This window comes from Dreissena polymorpha, chromosome 1 (assembly GCF_020536995.1).
Source record: "Dreissena polymorpha isolate Duluth1 chromosome 1, UMN_Dpol_1.0, whole genome shotgun sequence".
In the NCBI taxonomy this organism is placed as follows: Eukaryota; Metazoa; Mollusca; class Bivalvia; order Myida; family Dreissenidae; genus Dreissena; species Dreissena polymorpha.
Window position 1 is genome coordinate 173,793,325 of NC_068355.1, and position 25,893 is coordinate 173,819,217.

At 35.4% G+C, this 25,893-nt stretch overlaps 2 protein-coding genes across 5 annotated transcripts in view; both read right to left on the reverse strand.

The window, feature by feature from the left end:
• The window catches only part of LOC127861904 (golgin subfamily A member 6-like protein 22), a 146,943-nt gene that overhangs the window by 109,295 nt on the left and 11,755 nt on the right, over positions 1 to 25,893 (reverse strand). For 2 of the 4 annotated variants that reach the window (XM_052400644.1, XM_052400652.1), the window contains exons 3-9: positions 14,255 to 14,368; positions 13,201 to 13,293; positions 12,497 to 12,641; positions 8,427 to 8,596; positions 8,090 to 8,171; positions 6,553 to 6,642; positions 3,050 to 3,139 (exon numbers count right to left, since the gene is read on the reverse strand). In XM_052400644.1, the coding sequence (XP_052256604.1) occupies positions 3,050 to 3,139; positions 6,553 to 6,642; positions 8,090 to 8,171; positions 8,427 to 8,596; positions 12,497 to 12,641; positions 13,201 to 13,293; positions 14,255 to 14,368 (784 nt within the window). Of the gene's footprint in view, positions 1 to 517; positions 569 to 3,049; positions 3,140 to 6,552; positions 6,643 to 8,089; positions 8,172 to 8,426; positions 8,597 to 12,496; positions 12,642 to 13,200; positions 13,294 to 14,254; positions 14,369 to 25,893 lie in introns of all 4 variants that reach the window. The other 2 variants (XM_052400638.1, XM_052400630.1) reach the window with 2 other exon arrangements.
• Positions 1 to 25,893, reverse strand: part of LOC127861894 (uncharacterized) — a 122,833-nt gene that overhangs the window by 35,574 nt on the left and 61,366 nt on the right. The window lies entirely within an intron of this gene.

Genomic DNA, 25,893 nt, shown 5'->3' on the forward strand with positions numbered 1-25,893 from the left:
TAGTTACTGATTCTGTTTCATGGACAAACTTCTAAACAAAAAATCTTGAAAAGCCTAATCGAATTAATACAAGAGTAGTTGGTCAGACCAAGAATTTGCGGTGAGTATTCAGGATAAGATTTAAATTCTGAAATGCTGTTTGCCTTCATAGATAACATGATTTAAATTATGTGCTATAGAAAATCTGTCTCTGTATAAATGTAAAAAAAAATTGAAAAAATATGTCACAGAATCAGTTACCAAGATGTGTTATCTAGCTATAAATGCAAAAGAGACATATGTAATTATTAGCTGAAACAGAGTTACATCCATATAATATATGCAGATATAAATATTCCAAGGGAGGTAATCTAAAATATTATGAAGAACAGGATAAGAAGTATTCGTGCAACACCTTTGCCGCCGTTATGATCGCTTTGCAATTCAAAATCTTTGTCGTTAAATTTGCAAAGGGTGGGATAGGGTGTTCGGGAAAGATACGCAAGTTTACACTGGAGTGTGTCCGTGTCTGACCCACCGTCGCTATGTAGATCATCTTCGAGGGAACGTATTTTCTCCGCTTCGTCTGCTGTAAATTTGCCACACTCAAAATATAAGAACTACACAAGACTAATGTGTAACAGTGTGAAGCTTTTGTGAAAGTTAAAGCTTAAACCTTTGGCTATTTTTAGGAAACAGAAGAAGTATTACTGGTATTCACACAAAGATTTCTTAAGGTTTACTTTTCTTACTTTCTATATCTTTATACAAATTTATAGTGTATTCAATATTCAAATCCCCCTGGCTGAACAATTCCAAAATAATCCATCAGTCTTTTGCCATAATAATTACTTACATTTGTATGAAGACTAGAACAGCACACAGAACAAAAGCTCTTTCCACTACTTTTTCCAGTCTGCCATAATAATTACTTACATTTGTACGAGTACCAAATATGGTTGTGTCTTTTTGGTCTAAAATATTCCTGTATTACTCTCTGTGTGCATCTTTAAAGTATTTGATACTTGTGTGAAGTATGAAGACTAGAACAGCACACAGAACAAAAGCTCTTTCCACTACTTTTTCCAGTCTGCCGTCTACAGAGCCACGTAATGCAAAATTGGTTTGTATGCCGTATACAGCCAGCATAGCCCCTGACTAGTCTGCACATCCGCGCAGTCTGGTCAAGACTATCCTGTCTGCAAAGAAGACCACAAAAACTTGCATGTAGCTCCTCACCAGAATCTACTATTGAGCATGCTGGTCTGGAGTTATGCTGGCTGCATATGGCATAGAACCATTTTAACATGTGGCTCAAAATATTTCTAAAGATAAACACATGTGCTGTCAAAAAGCTTTCATCTTTGCACAAGAAACTGTTTATTTTACAAAAGCATACATTGTAAGTTGTGGTCATAGAGTATGTATGGAATATCTCTTTTAAGCATTGTGCACCATTTCTAAAAGTGAGGTAATACAAAGCTAAACATGCATAAGTTCCATTTCAAAATGCTAAAATGTGTATACTTTTTAAAGAAAAATGTAAAAGAATATTACACAACACATTTGTAGCAAAATTAAAACATCAAGCAACCAAACTATTTCCAAACTTGTTCAAGATATCATTGTGACAAATCTTCTGACCAAGTTCTATGATTATTGGACAATAAATGTGGCCTCAAGGGTGTTATACTATAGCGATATTAGGAAAAATGCCCAGCCCCCTTGCGTCCATGTTTTTCTACAGTCCAGAACCATTTTTCTAACTCATTCAAAATAGCATTTCTAAAAATATTCTGACCAAGTTTCATGAAGATTGGACTATAAATTTGACTTTAAGATTATTAACAAGTTTTAACTAAGGCCATAAAAGGAAAAATGCCAGCCTCCTGGCGGCCATGTTTTTCAACCAGCCGAAACCATTTTGCAAACTCCTTCAAGACATCATTGGCACAATTCTTCTGACCAAATTCCATTAAGTTAAGACAATAAATATTGCCTCTAGAGTGTAAACAAGGTAAATGTTGACAACGCATGATGGACAAAAGGCAATCACAAAGTTCACCATGAGCACATTGTGCTCAGGTGAGCTAAGCACAAGATTTAGCCTTTATTATTCAAATATAAGGGCCGAATACCCTACGTCGCTCACCTGAGACTAGAATGAACTAACATGTTATGAGCCAATGAATGCAATTTTTTGTAATAATTGGAGTTTTTATGATATGTTTTAACTCTATATGAAACATATTTGATATGGGCTGACACAGAACATGTATTAGGGCAAATGATTTGACATGTTATCTTAAGGAGAAGGTGTTATTAATTTAAATTTAACATTATGCTTGTTGTTGCTTTTTCTTTGGGTAAATTATAATGCTGTATTATATTTGCATTAATTTTTTGTTACAGTTAAGGTCCACTGTATAATGTAACATAACAAAGCCACTAACCTATAGGCCTCACCGTGCCAATAAAGTTTTCAATAAACAGCCAAAACCCCCTTGGCTCCAAGTCCCAGGACAGAAAAAAAATGTTCAGCTATTCAAACTTTGAGCCAAATAATTTCAAATATTATTACTTAATAAGAGCCAAGTATTTAATTAATATCTTTTAAGTAACTGTACACATACATTTAACAAACAGCATTATATAAATGTATAATTGTTCAGCTTGTTTTCTTGTAGCACATTTTATGGGTACATTTAAGAAAGGTCAAATAAAAAGTAATCGGACGTACAAACACATACACTGACAGACGACATACATTAGATATCTTAAAAGCTTGCTATCAGTTCAGGTTACCAGTGTGTAAAAAAGCCCTGAACAGTATAAGCTTTTCCTCTTGCATTTATCAGAATGAAAAGAAACACAAAATAACATACTTGAGTAGCTTAGTATTATGTACTTAGGACAAATGGTAAAATAAATTAAAACAGCTTTACACTAGTTGTTTTTCCAATGTTTGCAAATTACCTGAACAAGCAATGAGCTAAGCTTTGAAAAAAGTCTAACTCCATTAAAGCCAACATTGAAACTGGTACAATTTTAGGATAGACAGACTCCCTACCTGAACTATAAACCATGGTATCTTGAAACTTGTCCACGAAATCTTCTGTCCTGATTGTCTGAGCATCATCTGTGTCAGAGACCCGGCCACCTGAAGGATAACATATAAACAGAGATCAATTTGTAACTAGAAATGGCGCAGCCGCGGCTTACGGGTATCCCCATGCCACAGCTTTTGACCCTGGGGTCAGATCAAAATTCCAAATAGTGCACTGTAGCACATATCGTCGCTGTCGTTCTCAAACCTCGTAGCTCCAAAATTTTCAAAATATTTTTTGCGTCTTTTCCGAATATATTAAGTCTGGCGCGTGTTTTGTGCTATATATCGTAGCTCTACACCAATCAGAGCCCTTGAAAAAGCCACGTGACGAAATGTTGTAGAATGATTGCTGGCTTTTTTCCCTGCGAAAAAGTCGTAGCGACGCCATTTCACCTATAGGTACGTCGTTTCGTTTGGACAAATTTGACAAAAACGTTTTTATATTTTTTTATATTTGCAACAACGAGGTTTCCTATCAGGACGAATTGTCGTACCTCATAAAAATGACAAAACTGTGGTGACAAAATATCGTAGCTACCATGTCTGACTGTCAGTATGACTTATCAGTATGACTTACGCGTCTACGGCTTATACCGTATTTTGCAGCTTCATTTGTTTGGTAATTTTACAGAATTTCAGTTTCTAAAACATCGTTATAAAAAATGAGACGTTTTTTTCTCTCTCCTGAAAAGTTGGCATTTTGTAGCTATGAGGTTTGAGAACGACAGCGACAATATGCTCATATCTACCATGTGTGTAAGTTTCAAGGTTCTAGTGCTAATAGTGTAAGAGGAGATAGTGGCCAGGATGGACTGTGTAAAAATGGGATTTAATGCATACGCGCAATCAACACAGGCTAATAAGGGACGACACTTTCCACTTTTATGATATATTTCTATTAAAGAAATTTTTCTAATAAAGGAAATCTCTTCTTAGTAGAAATGCAGTTTAGGAGGAAAGTGTCATCCTTGATTAGCCTGTGCCGACTGCTTGTCTGTGACAAGGGTAAACACACATGCATTAAACAAAGGTTTGCAAGGTGACGCTCATAATTATATATTAACCCTTTGCATGCTGGGAAATTTGTCATCTGCTAAAATGTCGTCTGCTGAATTTCTAAAATTAGCATTTTCTTCGATTTTTTTCAAAGAATACTATCAGAATAGCAAACAGTTTGGAGCCTGATGAGACGCCACGTTCTGTGGCGTCTCATCTGGTTCCAAACTGTTTGCAAAGGCCTTGAAAATTTGGTTCCAGCGCTGAAAGGGTTAAACAAATAATATTCTTTTGTTGAATTGACCAGTACAAGATTTATGAAGCTAATGTGGTGAGAAAATAAAAGGGTCAGGATCTGGCTTAAAAGGAGCATGGTGGAATTTCAAAGACAAACCGGTCAGATTACTGGCTCAAACCAGAACTGTGTAAAGTTGTTAAGCAGTTTTATGCTGTATAAAACATTTTGATTGTCTAAGTGTACATAATTGAAAATGAACATGAAATATACAGCTGTGCCAACAAGATTACTGAGGGCAGCTATAGTTGAACAATTGATATCGGAGGAAATAAAGAATATATAACTTAAAAATTTCAAAGGGCCATAACTCTCTATATAAATCATCTAACCAGAACCCACAAATAACATGCGCATCTCCTAAAGATAGTTAAGCTTCCGATAAACCTTCATTGAATTCCAGTCAGTAGTTGGGGAGAAATAGCCTGGACAAGAATTGCACTTATATATAATATGTACAGTTTATAGAAAATTTCAAAGGGCCACAACTCTGTGAAAAATCTTCCGACCATAACCGGCTGACAATATGCACATCTCCTGTTGGTAGTGAAGCTTCCCATACAGTTTCATTGAATTCCTGTAATAATTAAGTTGCTGAAAAATAGCTCGGACAAAAATTGCACTATATGTACAATGGAAAATTTCAAAGGGCCATAACTATGTGAAAAATCATCCGACCAGAACCGGCTGATAATATGCACATCTCCTTTTATTAGTAAAGCTTCCCATAAAGATTCATTGAATTCCGGTCATTAGTTGCTGAGAAATAGCCCGAACAAGAATTGCAATACATGTATATGTACAGTTAATGGAAAATTTCAAAGAACAATAACTCTGTGAAAAATCATCCGACCAGAACCAGCTGATAATATGCATATGTCCTCTTGGTAGTGAAGCTTTCCATAAAGTTTCATTGAATTCTGGTCATAAGTTGCTGAGAAATAGCCCGGACAAGAATTGCACTATATGTACAGTTTATGGAAAATTTCAAAGGACATAACTCTATGAAAAATCATCCGACCATAACCCGCTGATAATATGCAAATCTCCTCTTGGTAGTGAAGCTTCCCATAGAGTTTCATTGAATTCTGGTCATAAGTTGCTGAGAAATAGCCTGGACAAAAATTGTGCACGGACGGACAGACGCAAACACACAAGCACACACACGCACGGACAGACGAAGCAGCGACTATATGCTCCCCCCGAAATAAATTTTGGGAGAGCATAAAAAGTCTGAAAGTGGCTATAACAAGACTTCTGTATTATTCACCAATTTACAATATTTGTCTTATGAAATTTCAGTTCAATTAAATTTTACAAAATATCCAAAGTGAGAACAGAACTATGCTACAACTATGGCCGCAACATGTATTTTCCTTGGAGAGATAAGGTACTTAACATTTTATTGTAGATATGTATGGAAGGGAAAGACCGCCAATATTATTTATCACGAGAAATGTTGCACATGTTGAGTATTCAGCTGATATCTTCCATGTAGCAACTTAAACATATTACATTAAGTTTAGCTTATTCAAATTTGAGAAAGTAGGATCCCTTTATAATCTGTATTTGCATGTACCTGTGGGTATGTGCCCTAAGAGGTAGTTTATCAAACTAAATTCTCTCAGTGGATCAAATGATGAATGAAATGTTTGTTTTTCACTTAAGTATGTCATCCAAAATAATCAGGACAGTGGCAATCAAAAGATTGCGTCCAGCATTACGATGTTCAAAAGGTACTTAAAACCAAATAATCAAATACAATAATTTAATGTTGTACAAAAATTGGTTTCAAAAGTTATTTTTTAACAAAAACATGTACATGTATGACTGTAGTTACTGGAAAACAGTGAAACAGTGAGTTTGTTTCTAACCCTTTCAGTGCGGGAACCGAATTTTGAAGGCCTTTGCAAACAGTTTGGATCCAGATGAGACGCCACAGAACGGGGCGTCTCATCAGGATCCAAACTGTTTGCTATTCTGATAGTATTCTTTGAAAAAAATCAAAGAAAATGCTAATTTTTTTAAATTATAGCAGACGACATTTTTGCAGACGACAAATTTCCCAGCATGCAAAGGGTTAAAGCCGTAAGTCCTGCAACCTATTCTGTAATTTAGTTTTCCAGAAAATTATGCAGCATGAGAAATATAAACATAAATTAAACATACATACTTTTTCGTTTCTGAAGAATTTCTCGAAACTTGTCGTCCACCTGTTTTGCTTGCAATGTGGCAGATGTTGACTGCTGCTGATGTTTGTCGTCTGTTATTATAAAAATATTGACACAGTCAGATTTCACGTTCACATCAGACATGCTATTTGGAGTGTTTGGCCGGCTTTTTGGCGTACTTCTGCCGCTGGAAAGTTTGGGTGTACTCCGACCACTGGAGAATTTCGGAGACAGTGGCCGAGATGTTTGTGCATTTTCCATTATTATTGGTCGCATCGACAGGTCTATAGGTTTTACCAAATAGTTATCCCAAACCATTCAATCATTGCACAAGCTTATTGTGCTAAATGTTTCCTATATCAGTATCAAAGATATATTTATCGACATTTATATTTAATTAAACATTTTTTCTTATAGAAACTATTAGAAAGTCAGATACTAGATATTTGCAAAGAAATATTCATAAAGGTACAGTATATATAAACCTTAAATTATCAAAACAAAAAAAATAATTGTTCAAACATGAAAGAACATTAATTTCATATCCAATATTTATGTACATCAAATGTTATGTTAAAGAACAAAAAAATGTTATTTTTTTATGAAATTAATCGTGTTAACTTAATTTATTGCTCAGATACAAATGTATGTGATTTCCAAAATGCTGATTAATATGCATTTAAAAAAAATACAATTCCTTGCTGAAGAAATAATAAATCAACTGCTCCAAAAAGTGCCACGCACACATTTGCTTAACTTTCTGAAATGATCTTTTTAAAGTATAATCTCATCTTAATACTGAAGTGCACAAAGATATATGACAGGATTAAAGAATTAAGATCAGTAACACAAAAAACTAACCAAGCAGTTTCCAAAACATTTACTAAAATTGTTTGTAGTCACAAATTTTCAGATTAATTTTGAGAAACTTAAAATAATTTTTAACAACAACTTTGATTAGTATACTTAAAACCTATATAGGACTCTAAAAGAATAATCTAATATGACAACTATCAGTTACAATACATAGGACTGAAAGCAAGAATTAAGACAACCGAAAGCAAGGCAAGAAACAAATTGTTTGGCCTAAGTATTTAAACTTTGTGATTACAATAAGTTACAATCATTTTGGCAGGGTTGAAAGTTCAATGAGCAAATCACTTAAACAAATCTTTAAATATGCACAAGACTTAGGATAAAATAGTCTTACAAACATTATGAAGCATGTTGCATTAACCTTTGTTTATTTAACATGAAAACATCTATGTGGTAATTTAACATTTTTCATTGAAATGTTTTCATTAATTATAATAAAAATAAATCCACCATCAATTTCTTGAAAGAAATTGATTCCCATCATTAATTGTTCAAGCATAAATAAATAGCATTTATATACGAACAAAAAACAACAGATCAAGCCGTATCAAGTCTCATATGGGTAGTTATAGTGAAAGGTCATGGAAGGGAATCATCAAGTTTTGCAGAGATCTATAATACTTCATCATATGCTAGTAACCATAGTAACCAAGCAAACCTCACCATCTGAAAGATGTTGTCCATTCAGGAACATAAGAGGGGCTGGGGCGGTGTTTGCTCTTCTGTGACCCACAACACTCTTTTCCTACATTAAAAAGTTATCCATATTAAACTATACACCATAACTATGTAACAATACAAAATTCTGATATGAAACTTAAGTACTTTTCTACAATAAAATCAAAACAATATCATGAGGTGAATATGATACCTGCAAGGCATTGGCCATCACTTGTCTACTGGTATATCTTACCCTAAGCCAGTGCAGCACCAACTGATCAAAAAATATATGCCCATCAAGATTTATAACACGTTTGTCGAAGATGAAATGGAACTGTACCTTAAAATGGTCCCCAGGTTCCAGGGGACGTATTTCTGGTTCCTTGTTGATCAGGCTGGTTTCCTGCAAGCTATTACTTCCTGTTCCAATGCCTGTGTCCCGGTCTGAGCCTCCAGGAAAGCGGGAACTGGAACTCTGCAGGGAACCTGGGTGTTTATAATTGGAGCTACCTGAAATATGAATAAAATGCCCTATTTTTTTATATAAAAACAAACAAACAACAACAACAAGAATAATATTAGTTACAAACAGAGTAGTTATTTTGTTGATTGTTAAAAAAAAAAGATAAGCCATTAATGTTGGCGACATTGTAGCAAACATTCGAATTCCTGACATATTATGTTTGCATTTAGAGTGACACTTTATTTCTGCTCATAGGTTTAAATTAATTTATGAGAAACAATATTTATTATCTAGAATATACTAAGTAAACTTTCTAAGTTCTCTCTTATTCTTTAATACTGATTTGGTATATTGTAACCTGCACTAAACCAAGTTAGTGCAAATATCCAAAGATAAATGCTGTTTAACCCTTTAAGCGCTGGAACCGGATTTTGAAGGCCTTTGCAAACAGTTTGAATCCAGATGAGACGCCACAGAACGTGGCGTCTCATCAGGATCCAAACTGTTTGCTATTCTGATAGTATTCTTTGAAAAAAATCGAAGAAAATGCTAATTTTAGAATTTCAGCAGACGACATTTTAGCAGAAGACAAATTTCCCAGCATGCAAAGGGCTAAAAAACTTCATTCAGCTTTAATTTCAGAGCCTGTTAAAATACTTAAATACATTGGTTTAACAATGAATGATTTAATGCAAAAAGACAGTTCATAACAATAATGTAAACATGACATATAGTGACGAACTGACGCAAAGAAAAGCTATTTTATGTTTATAATCTTCCTTTTAAGCTAATTTATGCAGACCTCCCAATCACACATGCCATTTTATAAAGTTGACACATTCCAGATTTTAACTGCAGATTTAATTTGTTTCAAATCAGACTAACTCTTTCACTGCTGGGACCAAATTTTGAAGGCCTTTGCAAACAGTTTGGATCCAGATGAGACGCCACAGAATGTGGCGTCTCATTAGTATCCAATCTGTTTGCTATTCTGATAGTATTCTTTGAAAAAAAAATCGAAGAAAATGCTAATTTTTGAAATCCAGCAGACGACATTTGAGCAGACGACAAATTTCCCAGCATGCAAAGGGTTAACACCCCTGCACTGCTTTGTCAGCTTTGATGAAGGGCAAATAACTCAGGACTTTGTGGGTCATTATGCATGACAAAATGAGTCGTGTTCTAATAAAACTGAGCAGAATGCATGTGCGTTAAGTGTCGTCCCTGATTAGCCTGTGCAGTCTGCACAGGCTAATCAGGGACAACACTTTCCGCCAAAATTGGACTTTTGCTAAGAAGAGACTTCATTTAAACAAAAAATGTCATAAAAGCACACATGCATTATGCACAGTTTTCTCAGAACGCGACTAAAATAGTAGTGTGCACCTACACTTGAAGGTTATCACAATAAGTGAATTGTAGGAGTGCACTGCGGGGTTATCACAATAAGTGAATTGTAGGAGTGCACTTCAAGATTATCCCAATAAGTGAATTGTAGGAGTGCACTTCAAGATTATCACAATTAGTGAATTGTAGGAGTACACTTCACGGTTATCACAATAAGTGAATTGTAGGAGAACACTTCAAGATTATCACAATAAGTGAATTGTAGGAGTACACTTCACGGTTATCACAATAAGTGAATTGTAGGAGAACACTTCAAGATTATCACAATAAGTGAATTGTAGGAGTACACTTCACAGTTATCACACTAAGTGAATTGTAGGAGTGCACTTCAAGGTTATCACAATAAGTGAATTGTAGGAGTGCACTTCAAGATTATCACAATAAGTTAATTGAAGGAGTACACTTCAAGGTTATCACAATAAGTGAATCGTAGGTGTGCAATTCAAGGTTATCACAATAAGTGAATTGTAGGAGTGCACTTCAAGATTATCACAATAAGTGAATTGTAGGAGTGCACTTCAAGATTATCACAATAAGTGAATTGTAGGAGAACACTTCAAGGTTATCACAATAAGTGAATTGTAGGAGTACACTTCAATGTTATCACAATAAGTTAATTGTAGGAGTGCACTTCAAGGTTATCACAATAAGTGAATTGTAGGAGTGCATTTCAATATTATCACAATAAGTGAATTGTAGGAGTGCACTTCAAGATTATCACAATAAGTGAATTGTAGGAGTGCACTTCAAGATTATCACAATAAGTGAATTGCAGGAGTGCACTTCAAGGTTATCACAATAAGTGAATTGTAGGAGTGCACTTCACGGTTATCACAATAAGTGAATTGTAGGAGTGTACTTCAAGATTATCAAAATAAGTGAACTGTAGGAGTGCACTTCAAGGTTATCACAATAAGTGAATTGTAGGAGAACACTTCAAGATTATCACGATAAGTGAATTGTAGGAGTACACTTCAAGATTACCACAATAAGTGAATTGTAGGAGTACACTTCATGGTTATCACAATAAGTGAATTGTAGGAGTGCACTTCAAGGTTATCACAATAAGTGAATTGTAGGAGTGCACTTCAAGATTATCACAATAAGTGAATTGTAGGAGTGCACTTCAAGGTTATCACAATAAGTGAATTGTAGGTGTGCACTTCAAGGTTATCACAATGAGTGAATTGTAGGAGTACACTTCAAGATTATCACAATAAGTGAATTGTAGGAGTGCACTTCACGGTTATCACAAAAAGTGAATTGTAGGAGTGCACTTCAAGATTATCACAATAAGTGAATTGTAGGAGTGCACTTCACAGTTATCACAATAAGTGAATTGTAGGAGTGCACTTCAAGGTTATCAAAATAAGTGAATTGTAGGAGTGCACTTCAAGATTATCACAATGAGTGAATTGTAGGAGTGCACTTCAGGGTTATCACAATAAGTGAATTGTAGGTGTGCACTTCAAGGTTATCACAAAAAGTGAATTGTAGGAGTGCACTTCACGGTTATCACAAAAAGTGAATTGTAGGAGTGCACTTAAAGGTTATCACAATAAGTGAATTGTAGGAGTGCACTTCAAGATTATCACAATAAGTGAATTGTAGGAGTGCACTTCAAGGTTATCACAATAAGTGAATTGTAGGTGTGCACTTCAAGGTTATCACAATGAGTGAATTGTAGGAGTACACTTCAAGATTATCACAATAAGTGAATTGTAGGAGTGCACTTCACGGTTATCACAAAAAGTGAATTGTAGGAGTGCACTTCAAGATTATCACAATAAGTGAATTGTAGGAGTGCACTTCACGGTTATCACAATAAGTGAATTGTAGGAGTGCACTTCAAGGTTATCACAATAAGTGAATTGTAGGAATGCACTTCAAGATTATCACAATGAGTGAATTGTAGGAGTGCACTTCAAGGTTATCACAATAAGTGAATTGTAGGTGTGCACTTCAAGGTTATCACAATGAGTGAATTGTAGGAGTACACTTCAAGATTATCACAATAAGTGAATTGTAGGAGAACACTTCAAGGTTATCACAATAAGTGAATTGTAGGAGTACACTTCAAGGTTATCACAATAAGTGAATTGTAGGAGTGCACTTCCAACCATCTGACCAACTGACTGACCCAGTGGTTTCATAATATATAACAAGTGTCAAACTTCCTCTTTGGGGATGTCATTAATTTGATTTTTGAAAAATGAGCAACCAGAAAATATAAGACTCATGTACATGAGGAGTGAGCAGATCTTCAGGAATGAGAAGTGTCTGCATATCTACAGGTCATGTGTCTCACATCAACAGGTCATGTGTCTCACATATTCAAAGTTTAAATGATATAATTTGACAAAATATTATTTTATGCTGGAAAAACTTAAGTCTGACCAGACTTGTCAACAGGCCGAAAGAGTGACTCATATACCCTCTCCCTGCGAAAGAGTGACTCATATATACCCTCTCCCTGTGGGGTATTACAACTGGGCTTCAACCAGATTATAAAGAATTCCTAAACCAGACTGGCATATTACCTAGCTGACTGATGGAGAGCTCGTCACGGTTGTCAGGGTAACCATTGTGAGTGATGTGTCCATTGGTGTGGGGGGCGGGGCTGTTTCTGCTGCTGGATCTATGAACAACAGTGCAATCTGTGGCTGTTGTGGCAGTGCTTGTGCTCTGCAAGGGAAATATTGGACCTCACATTAATGTTGTACTTTAACATAATACATTCTTACTAAAGGACAAATAACAAATTCAGATGTGTACAACTTCTCATGAACTGAAAAAGAACTCCCAAACTGGAGCACAGCATAGTGGAATATTGTTCTAATTTTAGCTTTACAAGTATTTTCTTTTGAAATCAAACTTTTTTTAAATATTGGTTACAATTTAGTACACAATAATAAAGTTTGAATGACCATTAATCAACGTAGCTTGTACAGTCGACACAGGCTTATCAGGGTTGGAACACTTTCCACCTGTGTGCTTTTCCAAATTAATACTTAACCCTTTGCATGCTGGGAAATTTGTCGTCTGCTAAAATGTCGTCTGCTGAATTTTTAAAATTAGCAGTTTCTTCGTTTTTTTTCAAAGGATACTATCAGAATAGCAAACAGTTTGGATCTTGATGAGACGCCACGTTCTGTGGCGTCTCATCTGGATCCAAACTGTTTGCAAAGGCCTTTAAAATTCGGTTCCAGCACTGAAAGGGTTAAAGTTCTTGTGTTAAACGTACCCCTTGTGATCGAGTCAGAGAGACCAGCTCTGCATCAATTTTGTCCAAAATCTGGGTCACTGGGTCGAATGCATTCTTGATCTGTTTGGATCCCTACATATGAAATAAACAACTAAAAATTGATATTTAATAAACACAATCACATTTGCTTACACTTAAACATGTCTCAATTAAATATCTTTCTCATCAGAATGTTATACTATTAAGCACTACTTCTATTCTTTAATGGAAGTTAATAGCAATAGTTATGTCAGAATGAGGTTGTATAGGCCTACCATTACAACACACTACACTTTACAACACTCTTGTGTTGATCTTTTAAGAATTAAAAAAAATCTTCCAATTATTTTATCTTACAAAATATGCTGATAAAGATTTAGTAAAAAAAGATTGAATTTTAAACACTTTATACCAATTATTGAAACCAATGGTTAAAAAACCTCCTCCTCCACATTACAGCAGTATTTTAAACTAAGCATTTCAGAAAAAGGAATTAGTCTGAAAGGAGGTAAAAACATCAATGTGATGAAATATTCTTACATCTTTGTAACCAATGATTAGCAAGCCTGGCTTTCTTTTTTTTTAAAGAAACAAATACATAAACAACCGAACCTTTACCTGCACCTCATTTTTTGTACAAGAAGAACATATTTTGACATTGTTACCCATTCAACTTACCCTTAAGTGAGCTCCTTTTACCTACCTGCATAAATATCTAAACACATGCAACCTTAACCCATGATGCCCCTTTTTTGTTCATTGAGTATCAAATACAATCTTGTTTAATTAGAGAGCATTAAATATAAGCTGTACCATGGAGTTTCAACTTTTCTTTAAGATTGCGTATAATTTGTTGTAAATACATGCCTATTATTGCCAAAACTGTAATAGTTTAACATATGTACCTCAAGAGAGCCAAATTCTTTTGAAAGCAGTGAAAAACAACAATTGGGTCCGCATTTCATATTGATTGTGTACCAAATATGTCTGAAACATCTGTACCCTTAAACAAAACCCTGTATTATGAATGCAGTAAATTGTTTAACATACGTACCCTTAAGTGTGCATTTTCCTCTCTCTCACCATCTGAGAAACCCGTTGCAGACCCTGATTGTACCCCGTCTTCCTCATCACTGTTCATTCCGATACTGCGGCCCTTCATACGGTCCTGAAACATGACAGATGTAATTGATAACACAGTGCAAATAATCTATTCACATATGAGCCATGCTCTGTGAAAAGGGGGTTTAATGCATGTGCGTAAAGTGTCGTCCTAGATTAGCCTGTGTGGTGAACACAGGCTAATCAGGGATGACACTGTCCACTTTTGTGATATTTTCTGTTTAAAGAAAGTCCCCTCTCAGCATAAAAATCTATTCTAAGCGGCAAGTGTTGTCCCTTGTGCCTGTGAAGACAGCACAGGCTAATCTGGGACAACACTTATCACACATGCATTAAACCCATTTTCACAGATCATGGCCCATAAAATTAATCTGTTCATTATAAAGGATGTGGGTGATGATGATCTGTGGGTGATGATGATCTGAAATAAGCATGAGTTGCTCCAATATATTAGCAAATGTATACAACTGATTTAAAGACATTTTGCCCTGTTTTCCATAGTAAGTGTTTTATCTAAGGTCATTGAGTAGGTTACCGATGATCAATTGTATACAAAATACTTGGTAAGACCTAATTTAGTATTTTGGTTCAAATCATAACAATACGCACAATTTAGAGAATATTATTGTCCAGTCTTTCAATCACATTTTCTCTTTGATAAAGGTAATGATACTTTATCATGCCATGAAATATTTTATCTTTTAACGACCAAAACGGAAATTATACTTTTCTTTCCTCTACTGTGCGTTATATTTCCCATATAATGTTGAATGATACACCATTATTAACCCATGCTTCAATAGTCATGGTTCTTGTACTCCGAAGGGTTTCGCAGGATGGAATGAGTGGGGAGATTAAACTGATTTGAAAGCCTATTCTTTCTGCGCATTGGATGATAACCATAGATCTCGCTGAGATTTTAATATGTATGTCAGTCATTCAATCATCAATGTGTACTATTTTTAGATGTCCGAACAAGCTCTGTTGTGTGTTGTCATTTTGTATTACACATAATTATCATCTTATTTTGCTTCTCCACTGAAATTGATTGAGCCACGCTCTGCGAAAACTGGGCATAATGCTTGTGCGTAGTGTCGTCCCAGATTAGCCTGTGCAGTCTGCACAGGCTAATCAGGGATGACACTTTCCGCTTTTATGACATTTTTCGTTTAAATGAAGTCTCTTCTTAGCAAAAATACAATTTAGGCGTAAAGTGTCGTCACTGATTAGCCTGTGCGGACTGCCCATGCAGTTTTCTCAGAATGCGAATCAAATATTTATATAAAACAGATAATAAGCAGCCATCAGTCAGTAAAAAACAATTAAATAAACTTTTTCTTTATAAGCAATATAAGTTTATGTTCATATGAATCAACTTTATTGTTCAACTATATTCACGTAAATCGTTCTCATTTTCTCAAAGGTCATTAAAAGCATTGGAAATATGCCTGACATATGTTTCACTTAAGCTGATGGAGTTATCAGACATGCACAAAATATGCACCTCATAGACCTGGTTAGACCTTTTTGCACATTTGTTTATGCTAAAATTGACTTCAATGCTGTCATGTCATCTTGTCAACTACACTGCAGACCTGCTTTAACAGTCTGATTTCCAATATGAAGTTAATCAGCTGTGAACCCCTTAATTTTTACACTCCATTAATTTCCTTTTTGATTATCAGGCTGTAAATCCTGGTTGGTCTGGATACCTGTGCCTTGGATATCTTAGCAAAGAATTACCCATCTTGTCCTGCAACTCATACTTGTTTTACAGTTTTACCTTACTTGGCCTATATCACACATGCAACAATCTTAAATGCCATCCGTCCAGCAAATTTATTTGCATAAATAGGTGTATACAATAAATGTACAATTACTGACATACCTGAACAATCATAGTGCTGTAGATACAGAGAAAATATGAAAATATTGCATGAAAATAAATTTTTAACTTGCTACACAGTTTTTAAAATACATTAAGACCAACTTTTGCTTCAGACAAAGTGACAAAGAAGGAAGGTATTTTAAGATCATTTACAATTAACAAAACAACTCAATTAATCTTCAACCCAGGCCCCGTGTTCACAAAACTTTTTTTGCAATCGAAAATCGATTTTGCTTGTCATTGAAAATGGATTTCCATTATGGTTGATAGGCAAAATTGAAAATCGATGTCAGTTAAAATCGATTTTTGATTGCAAAATCGTTTTGTGAACACGGGGCCGGTTTCCAGTTGAAATCCTAGTTATTAAATTGGGGTATGGCTGGCAGTGGGGCAGGGCATCAAGTGTTGTAAAAAACAACTAGTTTCCAGACCATGTCTTTATTTTGAAACTAGAGCTTTGTCACAGACGTGACTAATACCCCCACATGCCACATTGACACAGAATATTTTGCATGTTGTCTTCACAAAAAACAGCAGACACCATGCTCAATGTTTAAAATGCACTAAGTGACCCCGTGACCTAGTTTTTGACCCGGCATGACCCATGTTCGAACTTGACCTACACATCATCTAGATACAACTTCTGACCAAGTGTGGTGAAGATCGGATGAAATCTACTTGAATTAGAGAGCGGACAATATGCAGAATGTTTAAAACACACTAAGTGACCCCGTGACCTAGTTTTTGACCTGGCATGACCCATATTTAAACTTGACCTAGATATCATCTAGATACAACTTCTGACTAAGTTTAGTGAAGATCAGATGAAAACTACTTGAATTAGAGAGCAGACACCATGCTCAATGTTTAAAACGCACTTAGTGACCCCGTGACCTAGTTTTTTACCCGACATGACCCATATTCAAACTTGACCTAGACATCATCTAGATACAACATCTGACCTAGTTTGGTGAAGATCGGATGAAAACAACTTGAATTAAAGAGCGGACACTTAATACGGACCGACAGACCGACCGACAGACAAGCTCACTCCTATATACCCGCATAAACTTCGTTTGTGGGGGTATAATGACCAATCTTGATGACGCTGTGGATGTAGAAATCTTCCTAGGGATTGTATTGGAAAATACATGTAGTTAGGTCACTGTCAAGGTTACTGCTCATAAAAATAGAAGAATAGTTTCCATTCATTATAACTTCAGCTTGGCAGAGGGTAAGTCACTGAAATTTTGTCGGGTCAAAGTCAAGGTCATTCGAACGCAAAAAAAGGAAAGCAACAAACTGGTGGTTTCCTTGAAAGAACTTTGGTTAACATGACATGTATATCACACATTTTCATGGGGCTTGGGATTTTGGGAAAGTCTAGTTTGTTGAATTGATATGCCCTGCTTTTGATATCTTTACACCCATGAAGATTCATGTTGATATCTTATAAAGTTTCTGAGATATTGCCCTTACACTATTTTGTGACAGACAGATGGACTAACAGACTGACGGACAGACAACCCCTATTCTATATCCCTCTGCCTTTTGTGGGGGATAAAAGGTCACATTTTCCAACTAATAACTTGAGTTTGGATGGAAGCATTGGCATGTTGGCGCATTTCTTATTTGATTTTGCTGTAACTGTTGGGTCCAATTTAACAAAATATTCAAGAACAAAATTATCTTATTTCAACCTTTTGACAGACTTGTCCTATTTCCATGAAGCTAATAATGGCTTGTTAACAATTTTCTTACAATGATATTGTACTTGTCTGGGAACAAGTTGATAGGTCAAATCTTATGGTTCCATGATTATATAACCTATGCAATAAACATTGGGCAAAGGAATTTTGACCATTTGTAAATTTTAAAACATTTGAGTTTTCAATGTCTTTCATCTGCAATCCTAAGTTTTAGACACAAGATCTGAAGTGCAATAAACAAAGCCCTGAACTGTGTACAGCGATACAATTGCGCTTGACACGTTGACATGACCCAATTTAATCAAAAGTATTAGTGGTCTTTAGAATTGAGGGTATTCCAATTTAGGAATATTTAATTATCTTTATATATGTATAAGGAAAAAAACAGGACCAATCAAAATGCCCCATTTAGAGAGGTTACCAGTTTAGAGGGGTTCCATTATATATGAAAATCTTTCAAAAACATCAAAATGATCAAGTAAGGCAGATGACAAACAAGAGATGTGTTTGTCAGAAACACAATGCCCCCTACTGCACCGCTTTGAAATAAAATTTCTATTTATCATTTAGCTGGTATAGAAATCATCTTCCTTTAAAGCTTATTACTTCCCTTGGATTGTGTCCAATCCAACCAGGGGGGGGGGGGGGGGGTCTGTAGACAGTCAAAATGACCAAGTCAGACACCATTGACAACCAAGGCCTGTGGTTTATCAGAGAGATCATAGCCAGAGTTCATCATGTGTCTATAGACATAAGTCGCGAGGTTACATAATGTAATGAAGCCTACCATTCACAAATTAGTACAGTAAAGAAATGATGATTATATCATTTAAAACAAGGGAAAAAATTGTCACAAAACCAGGTTTTCATTGTGAAAAAAAATCTGATAAAGGGAGACAACTCAAACTGAACTTTTGAAATGAACAAACAAAATTAACCCCCTTTGTAAGTTTGTTTTAAAATAAATCTATTTTTAGTCGTGGCGACCTTGACATTGGAGATATTGACGTGATTCTTTCGTGCGACACACCGTCCCATGATGGTGAACAAATGTGCCAAATGATTTTAAAATCTCATAATGAATGACATAGTTATAGCCCAGACAAGCTCATTTATGGCTATTTTTTTCCTTTGAACTCAAAGTGTGACCTTGACCTTGGAGATATTGACGTAATTTTTTCGCGCGACACACCGTCTTATGATGGTTAACAAATGTGCCAAATGATTTTAAAATCTCACAATGAACGACAAAGTTATGGCCCGGACAAGCTTGTTCCGCCCGCCCGCCAGCCCGCCAGCCAGCCCGCCAGCCAGCCAGCCAGCCCGCCCGCATTCGCCAATCTAATAACCAGTTTTTTCCTTCGGAAAACCTGGTTAAAAAACCTTTGACAAACCATTTCATTTGAGTAATAAATAATCCAAATAAAAAATCTGTACAGTAACTGTGAAAAGAAGTTAAATTCTTGGTAAGGAAATATATAATATGAGATTTATAATTATATAAATTACTTTCCTTGAAAATAATTGTCTCTAACAAATCTCTATTTATAGTAGCAAATAATTAAAAGCCACTCTCTATTTTTAGTAGCAAATAATTAAAAGCCACTACCGTGACTGTAGATTCACCACTCAATGTGCAGCTCCATGAGATACATGCATGCCAAATATCAAGTTGCTATGTTCAATATTGAATAATCATCTCCCTTCAAAGCTTATTACTTCCCTTTGATTTGTATTTTTGACCTTTGACCTTAAAGGATGACCTTGACCTTTTACCACGATTTGTTTGTCAGAAACACAATGCCGTCTACTTCGCCACTTTGATTTATTAAAAAAAATTAATAAATTGGCAGGTCAGATAATTATGTCCATTTAAAACTTATTACTTCCCTTGGATTTGTTTTTTCGATTCCTATACCTGGAAGGATGATGTTCACCTTGAAATTTTACCACTCAAAATGTGCAACTCCATGACATACACATGCATGCCAAATATCAAGCTGCTATCTTCAATATTTAAAAAGTTATGGCCAATGTTAAAGTTTTTTTTCGGACAGACGGACAGACTGACACGCTGACATACTGACACACTGACATACTGACTGACGGACAGTTCAACTGCTATATGCCACCCTGCCGGGGGCATAAAAAGTGTGCATTGTAGGACATTCATTCTGATGTTTAAAACTATGCACTTCTACATTTTCATCCAAATATCCAAACAATTGTTACAAATTATGCTTACTGTAGGAAAGTAATGAAACTTCACTATTAAATGTTTATTTCAATAAATCACTTTGTGGCAGTTTCTATTGTAAATAGAAAATGTTTGAATGACATTTGCATATTATTTTTTTTTATACCACATTTATATAGCGCCCTTTTCATACTCGCGGGTGCGTTCAAAGGCGCTTTACATGTTTTTCCATTTTTTGCATATCACTTATAGACCTACACCTTCTAATCACAGTGTTAAGCAGCTTATTCAAGATCAACATTTTGTTAAGCGCACAAGTTACTTGCAAAAACATTTCCATAAGATATATAGGACAAAACAGATTAATCTGTTAACTGCTGAGTGGCTTTGAAACATGTAGACTATCATTTATTAGAAACTGAACATTGAATTGCTAGATCCAAATCAGGTGAACATACTTTTTTATAACTTTCTGACATCATACATAAAAACGTTAATTAAACATTACTGCAGCCTTGCTTGTTAGTCTGTTAAACCAAAAAATCACCTCCAAGGATAAGGAAAGTATTATTTTTTACAAAAAATGTCATAAAAGGAATACAATTTAGTATGACAAATGTTGATATTTCTACTCACTCCACCACAAGAGGGCACAATACTACAATCAGTATTATCTATGTACATGTATGTATTATATTGAAATACATAAAAATCTAATGGTATGACACGCAGGATCGAGTTTGTATTTGACATGTTTGATAATGTTAAATAGAGAACTTGAAAAATGCAATAAAGTGTGTTTAAACAAATAAACAAGAGGGCCATGATTGCCCTGAATCGCTCACCTGACTAACCAAATACAATCCCAACCCAGATTTCATCAAGATAAACATTCTGTCCAAATTTCATAAAGATTAGATGAAAACTTTGACCTCTGTTGTATACACAAGGTTTTTCTATTATTTGACCTAGTGACCTAGTTTTTGACCCCAGATGACCCAAATACAATTCCAAATTCAGATTTCATTAAGATAAACATTCTGACAAAATTTCATAAAGATTGGATGAAAACTGTGACCTCTATTGTCTATACAAGGTTTTTCTATTATTTGACCTAGTGACCTAGTTTTTGACCTAGTGACCTAGTTTTTGACCCCTGATGACCCAAATACAATCTCTACCCAGATTTCATCAAGATAAACATTCTGACCAAATTTCATAAATATTGGATAAAAACTGTGGCCTCTTCTGTCTACACAAACAAATTGTTGAAGGTTTTTCTATTATTTGACCTAGTGACCTAGTTTTTGACCTCAGATGACCCAAATACAATCCATACCCAGATTTTATCAAGATAAACATTCTGACCAAATTTCATAAAGATTGGATGAAAACTGCGACCTCTATTGTCTACACAAGGTTTTTCTATTATTTGACCTAGTTTTTGACCTAGTGACCTAGTTTTTGACCCCTGATGACCCAAATACAATCCCAACCCAGATTTCATTAAGATAAACATTCTGACCAAATTTCATAAAGATTGGATGAAAACTGCGACCTCTATTGTCTACACAAGGTTTTTCTATTATTTGACCTATTATGTGACCTAGTTTTTGACCTAGTGACCTAGTTTTTGACCCCAGATGCCCCAAATACAATCCCAACCCAGATTTCATCAAGATAAACATTCTGACCAAATTTCATAAAGATTGGATGAAAACTCTGCCCTCTACTGTCCACACAAACAAATTGTTGACGGACGCACACACGCACACACAACGGACGCCGGACATCACATGGTCACATAATCTTACCATGTCACTTTGTGACAGATGAGCTAACAAAAATTTAAAAAACACTAAATAACGTTAAAGTAGCAATAAATCATTGGTTATGCAAAAAACAAGTAAATTAATTTTCAAATGGGAAAAAAATCTGACCAGGACAGTCAGTTTATTAATGGAGTTTTATTATAAAACCATGTTCACTAGAGTAATACACGGTGCCTATACCACGTGACTTTTTAAGATCTGTGCTGGGAAAATAAAGCGCGACCCAGTTAACATTTTTAATGATGTCTTTTTTAATATTTCACCATTTTTAATGGGATAAAGTGGAGAGCCCGCTCATTTGTGAGAGTTTTCTATAGGTGATCATGATCTTTTTAAACAAATAGAAAAATTATCAGTAAAGTGCAACCGCGCGTTTGTAATATGAAGTCCCCACACTGATCCGACATTTTTCTAACCGTTCAAATTTTTGCTACATTGTAATTCCCTCTTTTGTCTGCTTTATGAATGTTTTTGTCATCAACAGAATCAGAAACATAACCAATTACATGTATTTCATGTAACTCATTAACTGTTCGCCAACATGCCGATGAAGTGTCAGCAATTGTAATGATTTTATAACATTGTTGAATTTTATCTTAAAGTTCTTTCAGTGATCAGACTTTTTGTCTGTTGACAAGACTAATTTAGACTAGGTTTCACTTCATGAAAACTTCAAGAAGTAAATTTTCATCAAGTTTCAAGAATAATTATATTCATGAATTGTTCAACTTTATGAAGTAAATTATCATGAACTAAAAATGAAACATTAAAATATTGAACAAAAAATGCATGAACTCTTCATGAAGTAAAGTTTCATGAACAACTGAGCAAGAAATTCATGAATTCTTCATGAATATGAGATATGTACAGTTTCATGAATAAAACTTAAATGTTTATATTTTATGAATACTTCATGAATATTAGGTGTGTAAACTTCTTGAACTCTTCGTGAATTCTTCATGTGCATTAAGGATGCATGATATGATGAAGATTTGATGCATTTTCCACTTCATGAATAGTTCATGAACTGTGTTTTATGAACTTTTCAGGAATAAGTCTCATTTTGACTTCACATGTTTCTCATGAAGTCATCATGAAATACCATCATGAATGGTTCATGAAGACAATGCGAATAGTTAATGAAGCATTCTTATACATTTCGCAGGGGCAGGCATTTGAACAATTAGCAACCACAATATGAATGTCAGGTTTAATCAAAAAGTTTTGATTGAATGTTTCAATTTGAAGAAAACATCAAATGAATTATTATCAATCTTTGATGCAATATACTTCAAATAAGTTAAGGAAGATATGGATTTTTACAGTCTTGACAAACCATTTACAATATTAATCTTCAACTATGTTGCCACTTTAATTAATAGCTTAATAATCAAAATGTATTTAATTACAAGGCCCCCAATAACATCTATCTGATATATCATCAATACTTAACGACTTACACACAAAAGAATCATAATGGTAAAATACATGATAGATTTATGGGTTGCCACAGCTCACAACCTCATTGACAGTTGAAGACCATTTGAGATCCTATCAGATTTGTTTGGCGGTAACATCAGGACTTTAGCGCTTCGATTGTGAATAAGTTTTATATCAATCACTGACATTATGACTCCAGTGTTATGTTTCAACATTTGAATCAACAAACAAGATGAGGCTTGTATTTATATATTCAGCAACTTCAATTAAATCTTTTGTTATTATATTGGGTTAAACTATTGTGTGTAAGATGATTTTACTTGAATACCAGACGAGTGCAAATGTTTATTTTCAGATAGAATCTTTAACAATATCCTTTATTATGCTACATTCAGCATCCTGTGTAAGGTCTAAGTTTTAAGATTTATTGAAATATACGAAAAGATATTGCCAATATTTGTGTAATAGATAATGAAATTTAGGTATGTTTATTTTAAAATACAAACCTGATACATACATTTAAATGCTGGGCTCTCTTCTCTTTTTTGTGATTGATAATTTCAGACAATAGGTTCCTTGGTAAGAGTATCACAATTTATGCTAAGATTGCCCAACGCTGGTCACATACCTATCGACTACTAAGAAATCATAATACATAGTATGATGGCTGAAATAATACTAGCAAAAGTTTGAAACCTTACATCAACATTGTTTTCTGTTGTGTAAATCAATTTATTTGCTTTAAACATCATTGTTCTTCAAATTTTGAATGTAATTGAGAACCAGTCACATATCAAGCCCTCTGGCCTGATAGTGACGTCCAGGTCAGCACGCAAACAGGTAGAGGACCTCAGCCCTCTGGCCTGATAGTGACGTCCAGGTCAGCACTCAAACAGGTAGAGGACCTCAGCCCTCTGGCCTGATAGTGACGTCCAGGTCAGCACTCAAACAGGTAGAGGACCTCAGCCCTTTGGCCTGATAGTGACGTCCAGGTCAGCACTCACACAGGTAGAGGACCTCAGCCCTTTGGCCTGATAGTGACGTCCAGGTCAGCACTCAAACAGGTAGAGGACCTCTGATAGTGACGTCCAGGTCAGCACTCAAACAGGTAGAGGACCTCAGCCCTCTGGCCTGATAGTGACGTCCAGGTCAGCACTCAAACAGGTAGAGGACCTCAGCCCTCTGGTCTGATAGTGACGTCCAGGTCAGCACTCAAACAGGTAGAGGACCTCTGATAGTGACGTCCAGGTCAGCACTCAAACAGGTAGAGGACCTCAGCCCTCTGGCCTGATAGTGACGTCCAGGTCAGCACTCAAACAGGTAGAGGACCTCTGATAGTGACGTCCAGGTCAGCACTCAAACAGGTAGAGGACCTCAGCCCTCTGGCCTGATAGTGACGTCCAGGTCAGCACTCACACAGGTAGAGGACCTCTGATAGTGACGTCCAGGTCAGCACTCAAACAGGTACATATCAAGCCCTTTGGCCTGATAGTGACGTCCAGGTCAGCACTCACACAGGTAGAGAACCTCAGGTTAACCCTTTACCACTTTGTTACGTATTTTTACGCATTTGTTATCCCTTTAAAAGTTACAATTAATTAAATACCTTTCTTACTTAATTCATGTTTGAAAGGCTTCATTTCCAACCCTTAGTTACTGATGAGCAGCAAACAGCATAAAACCTAAACAGGCTGCAAGTTACTTGCAGGCTGTTCTGGTTTTATGCTGTTTGCAAAAGCCATTTTCACTTTGCTTCTTATGGGGGACAGCTATTAAGCTTTGTTCTACTACATGTTTGAGGGCTGATTGGTTGGTCTCTTCAAGGCCAAAAGATCCCAGTGGTGTTTACTATTTCTCAATCCAGTTTGGTTGTTTGGTTGTACTACATTAATACGGAGAAAGTACAGTAAACACAGCATTTAGTTTCGAACAGTCATATTTCTTCCCAACACATTAAGGACATGTCACAAATCATCAAGAATAACAGATGCCAGAACATAGGCATTAAATATTAAAGAGGCTTTACTGTGTTCATTTAAAACATTGACAATTATTGACAATGGAAGCCAAATTCTAAAACATGTGTGGGGGGCATTTAGTTTACTCATACTTTCAAAAGTTGACAAACCCCTTGTTTACAGGTAAGCATTCATATTGAACTTCACTTAATCTAGATAGAACTAACTATCAGGAAATTGTCATTCTACAAAATTGGGTAAATATCAGAACATACATCATGATCATAACAGTACAGGGTGTTTGTGCATTGATCAACTTAAAGGATACAATGGGATTTTGTTGCGAACGAAATTAAATGGGTTTGTATTTTGATGACCTCAGTATTCCATAAATATCCATTAGACTCCTTAATATAAATAATTAGTTTAAACCTTAAGATATGTTATGGGTAATGAATATCACAAATACACAAGAAACAGCCATTTAAATCCATGTTCCTATGTGGTTTACATATATTTATCGGCAGTACATCAAAACATATTGCAT